The 22,106-nt window shown below is 34.9% G+C and overlaps 1 protein-coding gene and 1 long non-coding RNA gene across 3 annotated transcripts in view; one reads left to right on the top strand and one right to left on the bottom strand.

The window, feature by feature from the left end:
• The window catches only part of NetA (Netrin-A), a 171,091-nt gene that overhangs the window by 8,339 nt on the left and 140,646 nt on the right, over nt 1-22,106 (bottom strand). The window contains exons 3-4 of one of the 2 annotated variants that reach the window (XM_036376166.2): nt 10,086-10,235; nt 9,860-9,961 (exon numbers count right to left, since the gene is read on the bottom strand). In XM_036376166.2, the coding sequence (XP_036232059.2) occupies nt 9,860-9,961; nt 10,086-10,235 (252 nt within the window). Of the gene's footprint in view, nt 1-9,855; nt 9,962-10,085; nt 10,236-22,106 lie in introns of both variants that reach the window. The other variant, XM_036376168.2, reaches the window with a different exon arrangement.
• LOC118683477 (uncharacterized) overlaps nt 17,118-22,106 on the top strand; it is a 184,963-nt gene continuing 179,974 nt past the window's right edge. Inside the window, exons 1-3 of the long non-coding RNA XR_004979298.2 lie at nt 17,118-17,342; nt 17,436-18,171; nt 18,235-18,574. This is a non-coding gene — a long non-coding RNA (uncharacterized lncRNA). The remainder of the gene's footprint in view (nt 17,343-17,435; nt 18,172-18,234; nt 18,575-22,106) is intronic.

Below are 22,106 nucleotides of genomic sequence, written 5' to 3' on the forward strand. Positions count from 1 at the left end.
CTGGCAAGTTCTCTTTTGTACACCATTGAGTGCTTCCATCGAGTAAATCTCCGACCGTTCATCGATCTTTTCAGTTTTGGCAAAGCAAGAAAGGCACAATGAGTCTTGCTTTTGTTATTGTTTTTAGCAAGAAATTATGCGAATTCATTCACAAAAACGCATACTTAAAACTTGAATTTTTTGAATTTCTTAAAAATTGATTCATTTTAAGTGATCGATCTTTCTGATCATGCGATGACTTTTATATGTATTTTTATAATTTTATCCAAACGTATAAAAAACTTTTTAATATAATATATTATATCGCACAAATGCTTAATATCAATAATTTTCAAAGCTCTACTATTACTTCAGGAGAAATGAAGATGTTGTTGTATTTTTTTTCCGACTTTTGAAGTCGGTTTTAGGTTAAATTTAGTGAGTACTCCTGATACGGAATCATCCCATATACACATACCAAGCAGACTATAAATTTCCTAACGTTACATAGGTTTCACGGCTTCAAAAAACCAAAAAAACTTTTTTATTGCCTGATTTAATACTATAACATCTGTAGAATATTATCTCAAGTTGATCCGAGTAATAGTTTTGGAGATACAGTCTAGAAAAGTTGAGCGCTCGATATAGTCAATTAAAACATTAAACGCGTTTTTTCTCGAATATGTGTTGTCAAAGTCGGTTGTCAAGATTTCTCGCGATACTTAACCGATTTTAATGAAATTTTACACAGTTCTTCAAGATATCATTTACAAGGTCTTGAATTTAATTACAACTATTCAAAACAAAAAAAAAAGGTCGAGAAATTTTCACCAAAATTTCTGTTTTTTTTAAACGTCTGCCAAAATACAATTTTCACTTTATTTGATTTTTTCTCCGCCCAATACCTAGTTAATAATCTGAGTTCAAACACGTATTTTTTGTTTTTACTTTTGATGATCCTGTCAGAAGTTTTGTTGTCAACGCGGAAGCACCTTTTTTCCGAGGAACTGCCGGAAATGACGTCTTAATGAACGAGTTTTGAATATTTTCCTTTGAAAATTTCACAAAATCTTTATCAAATATGTATCTTCGGAATAATAGAAAGCTTGAATAAAATATTTCATTTTTTATATGAAAAAAAAAAATATTAAAAATAGGGCGTTTTTTGTTCGACGAAAGCCATGTACAACCTTAAATACCTTGTAACACCTTAATTAACAAAATTCGATTGCATTAACCTTAAATTCTTGTAGTAACAAGTCCCCCTTCGGTTTAAGTTTTTTTCCATTTGAATATAGGAAGTTTTTTAACTGATGTTGGCTTCTTAGAAATAAAATGAGATGGATTACTGTTGTTGTTGCTGTTGTTGTTGTAGCGGTTATCTAATACCCGCAGTCTGGTCGGCGTATTGTAATATGTCGTTGACGTATTCAAGGAATGACCTCTTGATGCTCTTAGGAGGCGACTCCGCTTCAAACAGACGACTGCAGGGATGATTTCTGCGACAACATCCCAGCAGAAACTGCTTAGAGAGGAGTAAATTATGTTCCTTGAAAGGATGCACTATGTAAGTGTTTAATCGGAGACATCAAGAGGTATCCTGGTTTCGTACGGAGTGCGGTGTTCGTCTGCTTTTTACCACAACAGGGCGAATATATTGGTGCTGAGTAGTTAATAACCGACCGGCCGATTGCTTTGTATGTTGCCAATAAAGTTTCTTTGGCTTTTTCCCAGGTGCTGTCTACTAGCTACATGAAGATTTTCTTGCAATTCCGTACTTTGGCATTGTTCGCTGTCATTTACCGAGTTAAGGAGCACAGGCTATCAAGTGTAATGCTTAAAATCTTAGAATTGTTCACCGTCGGAATTTTATTGCCATTGACTGTGATATTAAGCTCCAGTCTGTACTTCTTCGTCGAGTTCATGAAAATGGTCGCTGTGGATTTATTGGGGAGAGTTTTAGACTGCTTGCATAGAATAAAGTGAGAAAGGGTGGGTTGCTAAAATTATTGCCAACTCAAGTCATATTGTATTCAATAGGTATAACCATATTTAATAATCAAAAATTATTTTATCATCCCATCAATTAAAAACATTAATTTGGTTCTAAAAACATATTTTGTACTTCCGCTTAAGAACTCATGCCCTTTTTTTCATGTTTCCATATACATTAGGGCCGATATAAATTTTTTTTCTTTTTTGGCTTAGCCTGGGGGTAACATCTGTTTTTTTGGCCAAAAAAAATTTTTTCAACACTTAGGCGGCGCACTCAGTTTTAAAGTAAATTTCGAGTTAAAATTTTTTTTGGAAAACAAAAAAATTATTTTTGGTTTAAACTCTTCACGTTTATATAAAATATACCAAATTTGACGGTTTTTGACTCAAAATTTATTTTAGCGCTTAAGGAAAGCATGTGGTCATTTAAGACTTTTTTTTAAACTCCAATAATGACCACAAAAAAATTTTTGAAGTTGATAAATTTTAATTAGTCAGAAGGAGAACTCTCCACAGCTTCTAGAACACTTATCAAAATTTTTACGAAATAAAAATTTATACTCGAAAATTTAGTTTAAAACTGGTGTTACAAAAAATTTTTTTTTCGCATACATAGCGCTTTTGAAAAATATCTAAATAATTATGAATTGTTTCGAAACCTTAACCTCAAAGCATACTCAAATTTACAATAGTATTACTTTTAGTTAAGAAATTTATTTTGACACAAAAAGACAAAATAACTTGTGTTAATAGGTAAGCTTTTATAAATTTCTTTGAACTTCGATATACAAAATTATTTATTTAATGATTGAAAAATTATAGTGTTATTGAAATATCTAAGCTAATTTAATCCAGAAAATCAAATCCGCTTGCTAAGTTTCTGAAATTCGAACTGTGGTCATCAAATAATGAAGTCCTAAGAAGTAATTAATTCTTTATATTTTTTAATTCAATTTTTCCTCTTTTTAAAGCTCGACATAATATACAATATATAATATAATATATAAATAAAATCTTATTTTAAGTCTTGCACTATTATTGGTATCCTTTACCAAATCATAAATTTTGAAAAATTTTACAAACACAAGAGCAAGAAACTAACTAAAGGCTCCTCACTCAAAGGGCTTTAAGGTATAGCGAAAAAAGAAAAGACGAAGTACCTTCAAAGCTCCAAGCTTTGTTCCTTTTGCAAAGGAGCCGGCACCAATGCTTACCATTTGGAGCGAAAACAACACAATAATGCTGCAAGAGCGGCTTGGGACATGTTTAAGTGAATTACATGTGAGTTTTACAATTTCTGTTGTTTTAGCGTTTTTAATGGCGCACTAGCTTCAGCGGGTGGCGTAACTAGAGCTAACAATTTCATTCACAGAAAACGGCGGCGCTTTCAATTACATTTAATTGTGGCAATACGCCAGAAAGGCACGAGACTGGACAGTAAAAACCGCCAACTGTTTGTTTGAAAGCGACAAATGATAATTAAGGCAGTTTGCGAAAAGCTATTAACGGCATTAAAGTGCATTGCGAGCTATTTGCCTTCATTCGCAGAGCAAAATGGTAAAAAAATTTATAAATCTCTCAAATTTGTCTCACTTTCAAGTTTATTTTTTCCAACTTTTTGGCATTAAGTTGTGCCTTGCGGCAGCATGCCACAAGTGTGCTCACCAACTATAATTTACTCTCCATCCAAGTTTCACTGCTTGAGCGTCTGCCTCTTAAGTGCTTTGCTGAATTTATTAAGTGTTATACTCGTTAAGTTGCTTCCAACTGCCATTTGTTTGCTAAATTTTCTTATAATCATAAATATTTGTTGCAAATGCTCTTTTCGTTGCTTTTTGCATAAGTTGGAAATAATCGTCGCACTTGCAGTCCGAGTATCTAAACTAACCGCATAACTGCATAGTTCATAGCTAAAATGCAACTTGCTTTCCTCACTCTCACACTCGCCGTCTTGTGCTCTCTGCGGGCCGCGCATTGTGTAAATACTTTGTCGGGTAGGACCTTTTCATGTCCAGCAGACAAGAAATATTTCATTTTGAAAGTTATTTTAAATTTCATTCCTCGCTTTCCCCTGCTTTTGCCTCAGTATTGTCCTTTGTGCCGCTGCTGCTGTTCTACTTTACCCGTTGACTTGTGGCCTGACGTTTGTTTTGCATTTAGAAAGTTGCCTCTTTTAGTGACCCGTGCTCTCATTTCACTCACTCACTCACTTTTAAAGTTGACTAAAAGTGTGTTTTTTTCATTTTTTGCTTTTGTTGGTTTTTATTTGTCGTGTAAATATTGCAAATGGAGTTTGTTTTTCATTAGCAATGATATTATTCATGTGACGAGTTAGTTTGTGTGTTTGTTGTTAACAAAGTTAATACTTTATTTGAAAGTGTAAGTAAATTGTAATAAGTAAGTTCTATGTAGTGTTTTAAGCTTAAGAATTTATTTGTCTATCATTGAAATTAAAAGTGGAATAATGCTGTTGTTGGAAGAAATTGAAGTAGTTGGGAAGCAAGCTTTGCTCGGAGACTAAAAATTACAAACTTCCATTGATCAAATTTGATACGGATTGGTCCATTTAAACTACACTCGTAAGCCCATTTAAAAATTATCTTCCTAGATTGGTTCACCATTTTTTTATAGTCGTGTGATGTTTAATCTCCTTGTGTCGATTAGAGTGTGTTGGGCAGCTGTTGGTTTACGTCGCGCAATCTGGCGATTTTTACATAAAAAAAAAATACTTAATAAAGAGGCTTAAAATGTTGTGTTTCCAATGGAATCATGAACCAGAGAGATGCTTCACAAAGTAGCTGACGACTCCACAGTCATCAAACGAATCATTACTGGAGACGAGCTTATGAATATGACGAAACTGTCCAACAAACTGGCGAATGGCGTACCAAAAATGAGCTGAAACCGAAAAAACCAAAATGTGCTGAAGGCACTGAAGGCACCATCCCAGTTGAGGCTTATAACAAGTTTATGAAAAATTGGATTAAGTGTTGCCAGGCTTATATTGGCTTTGGAGCCTATTTTAAAGGCAATAAAACAGATTTGTATTAAAATACGTGAAGTTATTGTTTTTTTCAGTCCGGGTCAAATTTGATCATCTGATTAAAGTGCCTAATTTGCTTTCTAGACCGGAGCCACGTGCTGTGCGTTCGCATGCGGTATAAAAGAAGATCCTAGACGTTTTTCAAAACAAATTTTTTCGACGTGGTCTGAAACCGGGTTCTTTACTTATTGATTTGAAATTTGGACATATTAAAAACATAGTGTATATTTCATTTGTCATAAACCAAGCTTTTTGCATATAAAATTGCAAATATTGTTTTGATTTTATTCCTCATTCAAAATTGGAGACGCTTAACCTTAACCCTAAGATTGTAGACGATTTTCAAAACAAATTTTTTCGACGTGGTCTGAAACCGGGTTCTTTACTAATTGATTTGAAATTTGGACATATTAAAATAATAGTGTATATTTCATTTGTCATAAACCAAGCTTTTTACATATAAAATTGGAAATATTATTTTGATTTTATTCCTCATTCAAAATTGGAGACGCTTAACCTTAACCCTATCTTATCTTTTCCCTTAAATTACTATCGCATATTGCTCACAAGAGTTGTAGCTTGTGCTTTACCAACTTTCCGATAGCGTGCTTGATAAACTCATCCTAGTTTTATTACATCTTTAGACGCGGCTTTGCAAATTCTAAGCTACAATAATACTATCCGAATCTCCTCATATTCGGATATTGATTTTAATTTCATCGTATTCGCATATTCTATTCAATTTTCGGATACATCGTCATATGCACTTTTTTCGTTGTTCAGTAGAATGGAAAAATGTTGTCATTATAGTAATTGCATCCGTTACGTGGAAGAACAATGGACCTAATGTTGGTTTAAGTGGTGCTGCTTATGGTCATGCGCTTCTCCACCTCCCTTTTCAACTAATTCGTTCGTCAAATAGTCTGTGAGTCTTCTCCAACCCCATTTAATAATGCAGAGATACATAAATTTATAAACATAAATAACAGTGATTTTATACAAAAACGAAAATCTCAAAATCTTAAACGCTCGCCTTGTAATTTTATATCATCACTATCCACTCTGTGTTCCCCAAAAGACGTGTAATACTTTCGGTTATCAAACAGTCATTAAAGTGGCGTTTAACAAGTGATTATCTCGTATGTGTCTATGTTCACTCTAAAACTAGCTAGCAGCTTCTTACAAACTTAAAACTCCTGGTGTGGACCAGCAGTAATAGTGTTTGTTGTCACTTGTTAGCTGTCGCCAAGGAGTGCTCTCATACACATATATACTTATGAACAATTACAAGTATGTTGCATGAGCTCGACGGAGTACAAGCGTTAAAGCTACGCGGGCATTTTCACCACGACTTATAGACTGCTAGAACAGTTTTGACTAAGCTTAAAGTATAACAACAAGCAGCGAGTGACTTACATCACGAGCGCAAATATTTTACGACTCCTGGGAGCATGGGCGAAAACCTTATCAGGCAAAACAAAAAAAAAAATAAACTCTGTGTGTGTTTTTAGGTAGTTGCGAGTTGTTATAGTTGTCTTTAATATCAATATTTATGCATTAACGCTTTCACGTCAGCCACAACGGCAACGTGAGATACGTGTTTGTATATGTATTATTCAAGAAGTGGCAGCAAAAACAAGCAGCAACAGCAGCAGCTGAAACTTCTGGCCACAAGTCACTGCCGCAAACAGCAAACTTCACAGTTTGTTTACTTAAATAATTTTCAGCGCCCTTTCGCCCCACTCGTGCACTCGTTGCACGTGCAACACTCTTATGCTCTTATGTTGCTGATTCTCCGCGCTGTCTGTGTCTGCTGCGTGTAATTTGTTTACATCTTGCGAAGTTGCTATATAAAATTATTCAATTATGTAAGCAACTAAGTATTTCTTTTTATTACATTATAAGCGAGCTACGCGGGCGTTTTACGGAAAATCACTTTGACGCGAAGTTCTTCTATTATTTACGACCGCAAATATGCTTTCGCCTCACCTGCCTCGCTCTCTCTTTCACGCTTGTGCTCGCACACCCCATAAATAAACACTAATAAACAAGAAAAAACGTTAACTGCGGTTGCACCGAGGCTGTAATACCCTTCACAAATAAAACGGTTTCCATACAAGAACTTGGTTTTGATGAGTCGGTTTGTATGGCACCTATATGTATATGTCATAGTGGTCCGATCTGAACAATTTGTTCGGAAATTGCATCGTTAACTTTGACAATAATCTATGCCAAATATCTATTAAAATATTGTTCCGATTGTTCAGTTTGTATGACAGTACTCCGATATCGGCGGTTCCGACAAGTGAGCAGCTTCTTGGGGAGAAAAGGAAGTGTGTAAAATTTTGGAGCGAAATCTTAATTAATGGACTAGTTTGCGTATAAATAAACGAAAAGATCGACATCGGTGATCATTTATATATCTACTTCATGGGATCTCCAACGTTTCCTTCTAGGCGCTACAAACTTCGTGGTACCCTGTTCAGGGTATAAAAGTTGTTGTTGGCGCTCATAAGTTGCACAGCGTATTGCGACAGGAAATGAGGAAATCTTTATTTTATAGCAGCTATTAATTGCGTCCTCTTGAGCAGCCACTGCCTTCCCGTCTACACGGCAGCCACACTAAATAGCTTCACAGCCAGCCTTAGTAATACTTCCTTAGCTTTCCAGGCAGTTTCATCGACTGTTTGAAGGCCGCGTGAAATGTATGTAGCTTCTCTTCGTTTCGCAGCCGTTCGCGCTGCTTATCATTCTCAGTATTTGTTACTAAAGATTTTTTAATTACACTCACACTCCGCCGCTTATCAGTTTCTATGAGTTTTTGTTCTCCAGACTCGTCAGTGTGACTATTTAGCTATGCTCTGAGAAGTGCTTCTCACATGTTGTGTCAGTAAGTTAGGTAACATATATGGTGGCTAACCCACTTGTCAGCGCATTGAGGTGTTAATAATGTCTACATAGTCATATATTCCCTAATCTACCCCAATGCTTGGAACCCTTACAAGTTTCCTTTTTCTTACTATTTAAAGATTACTTCTCGGCGAGTTTAATGAACTTTTTAAGTGCGAGCATCACGTGACGAGTGTTTTCCATAGTCGACATTTGTTAAATAAATATTATTTCTTTAATTATATGTATGTAGATAGATATGTATTTATACATAGATACGAGACAAGGATTACACGAACGGATGAAATAAGTAAATCAAAGCGGAGCAAATTAAATTTAAATGAATTAACGGAAATTTGTAAAGTCAGATGTATAACACATACGAATACTTGTTTCGATACTCCGATAGTTCAGATACCGTAACTAATACGGAAAGTATAGGAAGTATATAGAAATCTATTCTAACTCTAACCTTAATTTTGTTAATGAAGCAACGTTCTCAAATCAAATCCTCTTTTGCTCTGAAAGTACTTCCATTCCTAAGCTTCTGGAACAAAATTTGATATCTTAACTGAAGAGACTGCAACCTTATTGCTTCATCCTGATATTGCAAGATTTCGACACGGATTAGACGAGGTTAAGGGGGAAGGTTAGAGTTGGAGTATTCTGTAAAGAGCTCTCCGACAAGCTTAGCCTTAGGCTACTGGACTACTGTTGTGTTTTTTCGGCAGAAGTGCCTCCTATTAAGATAGCAATAGACTTATTGCTTCAAAGATACGCTTTTTTCATGGAGGTGAGTATTCACTTCGATAGCGGAGCGGCAATACTAGCGTTGAGCTCGTAAACTCTGAGTTCAAAGTTAGTCAAGGAGCGTCTATCCTCACTAGATATAGTATCAAGCTACTTCATCATCATACGCGTTTGGGTGCTTAGTCATAGAAAAATCGCTGTTGAATAAAGTTTATTTTGCCGCGATCGCAGACGTTTTTATTGGTCCAGCTTTTGCAAGTCTGAGGTTGAAACATCTCGGCAGTCATACCTTCGGCGAATCAGGAGACATAGCTGAGACTGACAGTAGTCACTTCAACAAATTTGTGAGCGACTCAAACCGACTTGGCGATTTATGAGGGTCGTTGTGATCAATTTTACAGGAGTTCTAGGTATCACAATGGGCCGGCGTTATGAGCTGTCCAAGTGAAATCACTATTTAATCTATAAGTCGACCAACCCGTGACAGTCGAGTCCACGTAACCGGAACGGACCCGGATTTTTGTCCGGCGAAGGACTGTCAACTCAACAGAATTCCGCCGCTACCACAACAACAACAACCATTTAATTTACAAGTGTGCTCTAAACTAGATAGTTATATTTTGGACACATACTATAAAATATTTAAAACTCTTCGAGCACTACTTTTACATGTGATTTTTACCGAAAAAGATCGGTATTCTATTGACCATATTGAAAACAAGGATTTGCGATCGATAAACTTTTTAGAAATGTCGTTTTTTTTGGAAAGTGATTGAAGTAAATTAACCCAACTAGATATTCTTTCAAGAAGTATCTACAAGGCAATGTTTGAAAGAACTTGTAGAAACTTTTTAACCGTTAAAACAGTTTAAAACAACAATATTGGAAGAATCGCATATTATTAGAAGTTCGCCCAATCACTGTAACCGAAGTGCACTGTATTTTATACTGGAAGAATTCTCCAGTTTCCGATCGAAAGTAGACATTATGAAGTTTTAGATATTTTCTTCTTTATACAAACTAACCTTTACCAAAATGGATTAGTAACGAAAGCGGAAATTTAGCAAAACTGTAGCATAGTTTGAGTTAGGCAAGCTCTGTCTGAGATACTTTAGACATATAGGTCAACCAAAGGAATATGAAAACCCAGTCAAACCAAAACAACACCAACAAAAAAGTAATAAAAAGCGAACACTTACTTACCCCTCCCACCTTCGGTGCGATAAGGTGCATTGGTATCATGTGGATCTGGTTCAGGTGCGGTATTCTGTGTGTCCAACATATTCGCTTTGCGTGCGGGAATTTCTGTTATACATAGAAGAAGGGACATATGGATATACAAATAAAAAAATGGCATTAGTAGGAAGGCATGTATTGGGATTTGTAAAATCCAGCGAAGAAAGGTTAAGAATTGAATGTAAGAACTTACTGATGCATGGCGCAATGTGTGAACGACTCTGTTGATAGCCACGCGCGCAGCGATTGCAGGTGAGACCGGTCACACCATCCTTGCAGGGGCATTGACCAGAGGTGTTGTTGCAAGTTTTGCCCGACGAGCCGATCGGATGACATTCACAGGCTGCAAGAAAATAAACAAATATGAATTAATGAAATGAAATGTAAAGGAGTAAATGTTAAAAATTTAATGTGCAGTTTTTATGGAGCGCATTTAAGTCCAAAATGTATGCGCCACTTCACACAAAATAACGGCAAGCTTAATGTGAAACCAAATGTGGCTGCTGCGGTGGCTAAAGGACAAGACAAATTTTGCATACTCTTCAATACTGCACAATTTTTTGTTAGCTTTCTTGAGATTTAATCAGTTGTAATTAGCTTTATAGCGCCTCAAAACTGCGCAGTCTGTGCTGTGCGTTCAGCTGGCTGTTCGGTCTCTGGCGAATTGCAATAACAACACAATTGAGTGAACAAACACGATATTTTGGTGGTCACCTCCTGAACGCCTCAACATCAAACGGCGATGAAGCGCAACAATTGAAAATGATAAGTCGATGCAAAGTCAGCGAAAGCTGTGAAGTAGCGCTGTTCTCTTCCGCTTGGTTGTTGAACCGTTAAATTCAAGTGGATCGGCGCTGCAAGTGGCGTATTATGTGCATAAGCGTGTTAAATGCAAGAAAAAAAGAGATAGTGAGGGAGTTTTGCCGTTGGGGTGTAAGCACTTCACTTGCGATCTGCAACACATAAATAAGAACCAGGCGTATAACCTCGCTGTTTTTGAATGCCTGATATTCGGCAGAGTGCACGCGTTGAATGATCAAACCCGTTGCAATTTAGCTGAAGAAATGTTGCAAGAAAATTCTTTTTCCATTTTTTCACGCTTTTGCTGGCAAAGCTATTTTACGACGGTCAAATTAAGTGCCAAAACGCGCGAAGCATTGCAAGAAAGCGCTCGCATACAAATATTTGACGTAAAACTCACTTAAATCCAACAGCCGCACAGCGCTGACCCCCATTAACATCGCGTAGCGAGTAAAATTTAATGCCTTACGTATTTTCAGAATTTTCAGAATTTTCGCAATTTCACTTTTTTTCACAGCTGACCACATTTACGCGGCAAAAGTGAAATGCTGCTTCTCTTCTACTATATAGCGCGCATAAATGTCTTAATGCGCTTAGCCAGCTAATTTTTCATTTTCATAAATTCAATTAAGACTTAATTTTTGTGCGCTGCTGCTTTTTAGCAGCTTATCTGCGGCTTAAAGCGTGATTTGCAAGCGTGCAGTAAATGCAAAAGAGCGTAAAAAACTTTGCATTTAATTGAATATAAAAAATTACCGCCATATATGTAAGTGTGTGTGTTGGTGTGTAGGGCGCATTATAATTTTGCGGTTCATTGCATGGGGCGCCATTTAGCGTTGCATACTTTAATGCGCCGTGCCATGAATTGGTATTTTTTTCCAGTGCTTGCCTTCTGGTTGTGGCGCTTTCTGCTGGCTATGCATTTTATTGCACGAAAAGCGGCTTACTGTTGCAAATATATTATTTTTAATTGGCTTATGCGCGTGAAATTGAAAAAGTTTGTGGAAAATGTTGAAAAGCCAAGAAGTGAAAATAATTTGGCTGGTTTTGCCTAAATTTGTACTTTTTGCAATTTTTCTTTGACTGTAGTAACAAGTGAAGAGGTTCGTCAACGCCTTCAGAATGTTATTATTGTATAAAAAATACTCAGAAAAAATCTTTGCCTGGAAAGGACAATTCACATAAATTTATGTGGTATGAGTTGGCCGTGTTGACATATTTGTAGCCTCAAAGATTGGCAGATATTGATAGTCGGCCCTAAGTAAGCAATGGTTAATCTCTGAGATTTTTTTCTAATACAAAAGGTTTTTATAAAATCTATTAGTCTGTTGAAGTTATAATAAAATTAGTAAGATTTTATTGATTTTGATTATTCGAGCAATATCTTCTTTATCTCGTTAAAATCAGGAACAGAAGTTTGGTTTATTATCTAATGGAATGGACTTAATAATCAATATAATTTAGCGGTATTTTCCAGCTATCGTAAGAATTCAGAGGTGCGTAAATTGTTTGGGTATTCTTTGAAGTAGGCAAATGTGGTATCTAGGTCTGGGTATCGATGACTAAAACGAGTTCATACGTTATTTGAACTATTACATGTTTCCTGCAAATATTTGTGATTTTGTAGCATTTTTTCTTGTGATTAAATACAATATTTTATATTCTTATATAATTTGTACTCTTGAACCTCCTCATTCAAAGGGTTTGTTCACATAATGAACTTCTGAAGAACTTAACTCGAAATTAAAAGATAGACAGACCTGTTTCTATACGAAAAATAATACAGGTTCGCTATAAGTCCTTATGTATTGTATTATGTATTAGAAATTCGGAGTTCATATAATTAATACCTGGGCTAAAAATAATAAATATTAAAATACTTTTTGTGAACTTTTACTTAGTAAATATCATTTAGAAAATTTTTATTGGAGTTCTAAACTCCTATGCTTGACATGCGCCGAAATGTAGGCAACATTTTCAAGGTATGTTCTTCATATAGAAATTTTGTGTATTTCGAGTACATTTTTTTTTCAAATGCATCAAGATTTTGTCAGATTTGCTCCACAGATTTTTACTTTTTGGTTTGAAATCTAATTTTATAGTCTAAACTTATAAGTTCGCTTCTGAAAGAAATTTTGAAAAAATCTGTTCGAAATTTTAGAAAAAATTGTTACTTATCGCACAGAAAGCATGTCTTCCATGAAAAATCACGCCCACTTATTCAACTATAAATTGTAGAAAGGCAAATATAGTTACAACTATTAAAACCATAAATTCGCGCAAATAATCAGCATAATCTCCGGTTATTGCTAACAGACGATTAAAAGTTTCCAGCGCGCAACTGTTGCAGGCAGCCAGTGTAAATAAGTAACTGCAAGCAAACACACACTATTTTCCTGTGATAAACAAAAATATTCAACTGAGTAAACTAAGTGGTTTTGCAAGAGGCAAAACTTTTCCGACCAACGCAAGTTTAAGCGAAGAACAAATACTTTGAAGGCAACGCGAGGAGCAGACAGCAGAAAGCTCGCTCGCTTTCTACGCCGAAGAAGCATTGCTGTTAACAGTTAGTGAAGTGTGTGTGTCTGTGTTGCACAGTGTATCCGTAAATTATGCGAGTGCGACAAATAAATCTGCAGCTTAAACCTTCCAGACATACATTTCTTTGTGTGTGGGTGTATGTGTGGGTGCAGTACACGCCCACAGCATTCTGCTCGCATCAAATGCACAAAACGACGTCACTTAGCATTAGATGATCGTCGGCAATGTCGAGCAACACGCTCAAAAGTTGTCGCACAATAATTCCCAACAATCGCTACGAGGGGTGTTGCATGTGCCACAAAACACTAAGTTAACAATTGCAAAACAGCGAAATGGTGCTTTGTCGCTTGCAACAGCCAACAAATGCTTAGACGCCGCAGACAGACAATTGCCCTCAGTTCACTTTCATTGTTATTGCTATTGTTATTATAGCATTATTATTATTATTGTTATTGTAGCCCCTTTTGACACTTTTAAGAGCTCTATCAAAGCGCCGAGCACTGTGCATTCATATGCATTAGATAAAATAGTAAATCTTACAAGTTTAAGCAGCTAATAAATAAACGTTAACAAAACTAAAATTCAAATGCTCGCGACACGAGTTGTTTGGTAATTTAAAATTGCGCGCAGATTAATGGGTTCATATTTTTAAAGTTAAGCAAATTTATGAAAAAAAAAATGTTAAAATACTTTTGTTCAATTAAATGACACTCATAAATTTGAGTTTAATGCTATTTTTCCGACAAAGTCTAATCAATTATTCTCTGTTTTTATAAAGCAACGCCCAAACTAATGGCGAGTATTTCTAAAATTTAATTCGTTTGCAACGCTCTAGACTCCTTTATTAGTGCTGATTGTATTAATAATCATTATGCTAATAGCTTTAGTGTAGTTTATATTATTTTGTCTTGTTGCAACAAATAATTGTCGAAATATGTTTACTCACTTTTATACTAATCGCTTTCGATTCGTCACTCTACTCGCTAGGTTTAAGTTGCTCACAAAATTTACAAAAAATTAAAAGGCGAAAGCTGAACCCCACACAGAGGAAGGTATTTACACTACCTCCTTAAACCAATATAAATTCATGCTATTTTGTCTCTATTTGATTATACCAGTTGTTTGTTCGATTCGCCAGTATAGGTTATAAGGTTTGGTGAATGAAAGGTAACTACTAAGTTTTCATTGCTGTGTTCACTTAATCTCTTTTTCAATAGCATATTCAAGCAGCTCAGTTAACGAATTTAAATATATTTAACCGAGTGAGCGGCGGTGTCTTCTCTGATAAATTAGATACCCAAATCGCCTGGCGTCTTCCAGACCACTGCAGTGTCTTCCAAGCGAAGGTCACAGCAATTAAAGTAAGCCTTCTTGTATTCTTGTACTAACAAGGAGTGTGCTCACAACAAGAAATATATTTATATATACAGACAGCCAGGCGGCTTTGAGATCACTAAAGTCTCTTAGGATTTCGTCTAAGTTAGTGAAAAAATGCCTTGAGCTCTGAGTGGATCTAACATCCTATTTCACGATAAAACTGCAATGATAGTGATATGAAAGGGAACTATGTAGCAGATGAGCTAGCCAGAACAGGCACCACTCTACAACTAGAGTCCGGAAAAGAGGGAATATATATGCTTCTGACGACTTGTAGATATTTATTTGACAGACTTGTTCTAAACATAGCTGAGTCTCGATGAGCTTAACAAGCAGGCAAACGTGTCAGGATTGGTATATGGGCCGCACATATGGACTATTCAAATTCAAACCGAATGATATAAGAACTCTAGTAGGGATACTAACAGGACACAGTCTAATAGGCAGACATGCCAGTAAACTAGAAACGCCATATAACGACTATTGTAGAAGCTGTCATAAGGTAGAAGAGGAGGAGACCATTTAACATCTTCTATGCGATTGTAAAGCAGAAAGTCTATAGAAAAGAATCGCAACCATCGGTTGAGGGTTTCTTGACGACGCCTCGGATGTTCCACAGACAAAACTTGTTATACTGATAAAGTTCATCAGAAGCACGGGGTAGTTCGGAGAGGAACCAATAGAGTGAGGGGACTTTGGTCCCGGTACTATCACAATGGTCCTCCTAAAGGTTTAGGTGTGTCGTAAGACAGCCCACTCTATCTACCTACTTACTTATCATTAATATTTCTCTTAAAAATTCGTTTGTAACACATTGGTTCAATTCTTAAGCAAGCAGCTCTTGGACGAGTTAGAATAAACATATTAGTTTTGCTAACTTGGCGTTTCTTACTAAAAGACGCCGGCATCAAAAATAGTTGTAATTTACAAAATCCAACCAAGTTTTTCTTTAATATATTCCATTTTAAAATTTATTTCACACAGAGTCTTATCTACCAAAACACGTTTTTTTCAGAATTCGTAAAAAATATATAAATTTTTAATAAGTATCCTATATCCTTTCTAATACTATTAGTAATATGTGTGCAAAGTTACGCAACGATTGGTTAAGTAAGTAACAAACAAATTCTATATCTATTCCCATTTATAATATTAGTGGGAATTTATGTATATTACTATATCTGTTTTATAATATTTATTGCTGACTAAATACTAATGAATTATTTCGTCGATTTCTTTGCTGTATGCTAAATTGCGAAAAATTAAAGGATAAACTGTTTCAACCTCACTTAATTGTTGAATTAATGAGGTGAGTTTGGACATGATGTTAGTCAACATGCTATAAAATATTTCGTCACTGCCTTCTGTTTATATTTATTACTTAATTTTTTAATATAATATTTTAAGATATTTGAATAGGATTTGTACAGTACAACAGGACAGAACCATTAATAGGATTGTTAGCTGGAAGATTCGATGACAGTTGGCGTAGTTCCTACTATCTTTATCCCTGTGTATTGTTTTTAAAATATATCTTTTTAATTGAAAAAAAAAATATTAAAGATTTCAATTTCTTTTTAATGTTTATGTCATAGTTATATCGCTGTAAAAATGGCATAATAAATATATGACAATGGGTTATATTTATGGCGATATAAATATATACTTGTCTCAAATGTCTACAAGACAAACTTCGCATTTTATGAATAATTTCAACATTTTTGTGCTTATAGTAGATTCAACATAAATGACTAAAAACTTTTGGGAATTAATTATGTTCGCATAATATAGACTCTTTCAATGAATAAATAAATAAAAGCTTGTCAAATAAAATTTTTTTTTTGTTATTCCCATTTATGTAGTTAATGGCTTTTTGACGATTAACTATTGTTGTCATATTTATTAGAATCTATTTTAGTGTCTTTGTGTTAATAAAATATGACAAAAAGTGGCCAAACAACAAAATAGGCGTGTAGGTATGTTATTTTTCATTATATAAATGCATGAAAGAATAATAGATGTAATTCCTAAGCTTGTAAAATCAAATTTTGAATGTAGCAGAATTGTTTAAGTATTATGAATTGTAGTAAAAATAAAAGGTTGAGTAAAAAAATTGTAGAAATATTACAAAAAGTGTAATCCAAATAGTATTTTGATATATATGATATAATATGATTTATGTTTAATATAAATTGATTGAACAAGTTAAAAAATGGAACAATATACTCGTGTTGGAAAGATTTGAAATTTATTTTCTTTGATTGATTCTGAAAATTTACTGCTACATTTTGTCAAAAATTTCTTGATACAAAATTATTTGATTCTTGTGAGAGCCAATTTTTTATAACACCTTCCAAAACTGCCACTTCGGCCAAACAATTTTAGACATTTTCACAGTAGTTTTGAGCATATTTCTGCCAGATAATCATTCAAAATATATTTTTGTGTCTTTTTCAAGGAAGTTTACATATTTACAAAAACGGGAAACTTTTGTGTCATGTAATTATTGTTTTTGATATTTTAAGATTATTTTCCGGACGAAACATACTTACGACTTAAATTTAGCAAGATTCAAAATCTAGTGCTCTTATTTTCAATATACATACGCTTCGATGTACTATCTGACCCGGACTGGTCCATATACCATAAACAGCGAACGCAAACCAAATCGAGAAGAAATGTTTACTAAACTGGTGCAACCTTTTTTTTATGATTGACATTTGGACAAAAGGTGTGTATTTACGTTGCGAAAAGTTTGCTTGCTTGATTTTTATTATGGAAAAAAATTTAACAACGACTTTGCTTGAAATTGAAAACGTTGCAGAAGTGATTTCGCAAATCTACTTTAACATGAACACAAGTATTTGAGTGCCACAAAGTATTTAGTAAACGTCGTGAAAACATCGAAAACTGGTCTAATAAAGATAACATCGCTAAAGTAAAAAAAACCGTGCTTGAAAATCATGATGTTGTCACCGGAGAGAAGTATGTATAGACCCAGAAAATTTTGGTTAATGTTTTGGATATGAAGCGTGTTAATAGCTGTCTTCGATTCGGCAAGCGTTACTCTCCAGCGAATCGCACAAACTATACCAGATGCTGAAACATACGGGCGGCACTTGTGGTGCAACCCTGCGCTAAAGTCTTCTGACGGATGCGCAATTCAACTGGAACTTGCTTCAATTCAACTGGATAACTTTGTTGTTGCTTTCACATGTAAATTTTTTGACATGAGAGCAGAAGCGAGCAGAGAAATGACCAATCAAAGACAGCTAATACTAGATCGCACCAAAATACCTGATTCTTTTGCAAAAATAACGTCGAGTGGAGATGAGAGATGAGGACGCAAAAGAGATACTTGACACGTCGAAACTGTCTAATAATCTAATGAATGGCGCTCTAAAAAATGAGCACTAAAGGCCATTCCAGTGTTGGTATACATGTATTGGCTCAAAAAGAGCATATTTTGAAGATTTAAAAAGCAATCTTCCCTAGTTTGTAAACCCTTTTTATCTGGCTTAATAGAAGTAAATGTAAATTCCAATCAACATTATAAGAAGGTATAGTAATCTATATCTTTTATTAGATTATGAGAACTTCCTGTAGCTTGTTCATATATGTAGGTAACTCTGAGTATCAATGTTCTGGCATAAGACAAGATAGACTTTTCGTAAGCCTCTGTAAGCCATAAACGCTCATTAAACTCCACCAGCGCTAAAGTGTTGCTGCGAAATAGAGATGCAACAGCGCGGGTCCATTTATATGAAACACACACGAGTGAGGCAATGGCTGTAAACAGCTGTCAGGATACCTGTCAGTTGGCTGTCAAGTGCATGTAAATGGCAGCTGGCGATGGCCAGCAAAAACGCGTGCATGGCATATCTTCGGTTACACGCCTCAGGCTGTATAACGCAGTTTGCAATAATAAAAGTGAAAATAAATATGTAATGATATAAAAACGAGGTATGTATGTACATATGTATGTATATTTATGCGTTAGTTTGTAAGTGCTGCAATTATTTCGTTTTTATTTCGTTGAAATTAAGCAAATCGAGAATGAAGAAAAAAATGCCACCAACGTTGACCACCAACAGCTGGTCCTTAACAGCTTCAGTATTTATGTATGTATGTAGTATATATATATATATATATATTGTATGTTAGTGTGTGCTCGCATTAAAGTCCGTAACTTAATATGGTTTTAAATAAATTAAATGCGATTTATTCGCTCAGACATCCGGCGGCGCGTCGTCACGCCTGTGCCAAAGTTAAAAAACTTGCACAAAATATACAACAACAAAAAAAATTAAAACAAGTGCTAAAATTAAAATTCAAAGCTGTAATGTAAGTAGCCGTATTAATACACACATACACCCTTACAGCTTTAGCCATATATTTTATTTAAAAAAATTCTTGCTTTGAAAAACAAAAAAAAAAGAAGCGAATTGTATTAATTTTCGCCATTTTTGTGTTTGTGTGTCACTTTCTGCAAGTTCATTACATGAGTTGGCATATAAATTTTCACACGCTGACGCTCATGACAAGCGGAACGTAATCGAACTGAGCAACCGGTTGTCGTCCGAAGATGCTGGTTTCAGCGCTTTGAAATTTATTGTGGCATTAAAATTAGAAGAATTCTTTATTGTTGTTTTCGCATAATTTTTGCATTCATTAATCGGTCTGTTTTTATTCAATTTCTTTGTCATATTAAGTACGCTTTATGAAGGAAATGCAATTAATAAATTATTTGTCAATAAAAAGTGCTAAGGCGCGTCTTTAGCGTGCTGAAAAGCTAAAAATAATAGTATTTAGTATATATAATATATAAACATTATTTCCTCAATTTTGAATTCTGATTTTGCGATTAAAAAATAAATTTTCGATTTTCGAATGAATGAAGTAAATTTGAAATTAAATTTTAAAGTATTAATCCAAAAGTTTTTAATAAAAAATTCGCAACTCTGCTTACGAGTAATGACTTTCAAATATCAATTGCGATTGTGCAATAAAAAAAAAATTATCTCATAAGGAAATATATGCAATTTGATATGTATAAAGTCATATTTCCCTATCCATTTTATTTTACTTGCTTAACATTTAGAATAAAATAACAAATACGTATCTTTTGAATAACCAAACATATTTTCCCATACTGTAATACACTAATTAATTGCGAAAATAAAATCAAAATGAGTTTTACATAAGCAACGCAGCAATCGTTGCACAAAGGACCTCCCAAAAGTAAGTGAAAAAGAAGAAAGAAAAAAAAAACAAACAAAAAATAGTAGAAATCTACGCTTTGTAAACCAATGTAGCAATTAGTATAATACCACAGACACACCAACAACCAAAGGCGCTCTCATTGACTGCTACTGAAGATATTAAGTAGTGCAACATTTACACCGTGGCGCACTCCATTCGATGCTCGAGAAATACTTGCAACAGCAACAACAACAATAACAGCTGAGCTCCGCATTAAGTGTTGGCGAGCGCAATTAGTGTTGCTGACCGGCGGACCTTTCTTCTTGTGGCCATAAAGCCACCCACTCGCAATGTAACGGAGCGCAAAATAGTGCAAAGTGGAGAGTGTAGATTATGTAGTTGTTGTAGCAATTTGCACAAAACAGTCGGTGGCTGTGCGAAATGTAGTAAATTTGCATTTTTACTGCAGCAGCACCGAGCAAATAGGAGCTGGTCAAAAAAGTGAGTAGGAATTAAATTGCATAAAATACACAATGGCTGGCAGTGGGGCGGCAGCAACATTGGTGGCAACAACACGAAACTAAGCCAAAGTGACCAGCAACATGTGTCCCTATTAGTGCCCTCAGCACTCTAGTCACTAACTACAAGCGTACCGTCTGTACATCAGTCCGTCCGCCTGTTTGCTTACTTGCCATTGCTGCTTCGTCCTGTTGCCGGACCAGCGGACCAGCCATGCCGTTGGTCATTAAAAATTCAAAAGCTTTTGTTAATGCGGTTTTTCGGCGAGTGCCACACTCAAAAGCCGGCAGCAAATAAATGGAGTGTAGTAGCCATGTAAAGTAGTTGCAAGTGTAAAGTGTGGATATGTATGGTTGTGTTGTAGGGTGCTACTTGTAAAATAGTACAAATAACGATAGTACGGAAGTGTTAAGCTCGTGGGGAACCGGAAATTTTATACCTATCGTAAATTGTAGATACTGAATTAGGGATAATTGCTTAAAGGTATTCTCATTTTCTGAGTTATTGAGTGTCATTGAAAATGATGAGAGGGTGATATGTAATGAAGGACCCTGCTTTTGACGAAACAGAAAGTAAACAAAAGTTTTTATTTTGCTGCATAAAATTCCAAAAAAGCGTAGCATATTTCTACAGGTTTTTAATTATGCATCCTAAAATTTTCTTATTTTTGAAATACCCTGTAAATTGTTAAAACTAAATAGAAAAATTCCTTCAAAATAAAAGTTTCTCTAAGTGCTATTGTAATTACAGTATTTCAAAGTCGAAAATTTAACTGTGAAGTACATATTGTAAAATGTAAATTTCGGTAGATGGCGCTGTGATAAAATTTTTGACATTTTTTAAAATTCATGAAAAGCTATTATTTTTAATATTTCTAGGGTTTACTATAAATATTATTACGCATACTTATATCTTGATCAGGGTGTATTAAGTTTGTCACGAAATTTGTAACACCCAGAAGGAAACGTCAGAAATCCTATAAAATATATTTAGCAATATTTGCTTGCCGCTCTGTAAATACGTGAATAAGTTTTTAGTTTTTGAGATATCGATTTGAAATTTTATACATGTTCCTTTCTCCTCAAGAAGATGCTTATTTGTCGGAACCGCCAATATCGGACTATTCTAATTAGTATATAGCTGCTATTCAAACTGATCGATCTAAATCAAGCCCTGGTATGAAAAACGTTTTTTTTTGACAATTTATCTTCCAAAATTCGACATAGACTATTAACCAAGCCAGCACTACAATCTTCGAGAATCAGATCGAACCACTATAGCTTTAGCTGCTATATAAACTTACCTATCAAACTCGAGTTCTTGTAGGCTAATGTTTTTTATTTGACAGTGTATCTTCGTTATAGTTTATTATGCAAAGCAACGCTACAATCCCTAAACATAATTTTCATATGAACCCTTAAAGCATACAGCTGCCATGTAAAGCCCATTTCCTTTAAATTTAACTTTAATCTGTCTTCTTTGACAATTTTCTGATTACAATTTTTGTACTATTGAAAGGTACCGTTATGAAGATTTTTCAGAATATGCCAGATCTAACTAATGTTCCACAGCTAGCTTATATCGATTGACGTCATAATTTAAAAACACGTACTTTTCCATTCTTACTCATTTAAAGTTTCACAAACAACCGTTAAGTACTCAAACTATGCACTGTGAGCTACATGCTGCGCTGGTTTAAAAAATATTTGAAAAAAGAAAATCTGGTCCACAGAGTACCCTAGTGCATGTTATTGCTACTTAACATAACTATCGC

This window comes from Bactrocera oleae, chromosome 5 (genome assembly GCF_042242935.1).
Source record: "Bactrocera oleae isolate idBacOlea1 chromosome 5, idBacOlea1, whole genome shotgun sequence".
In the NCBI taxonomy this organism is placed as follows: Eukaryota; Metazoa; Arthropoda; class Insecta; order Diptera; family Tephritidae; genus Bactrocera; species Bactrocera oleae.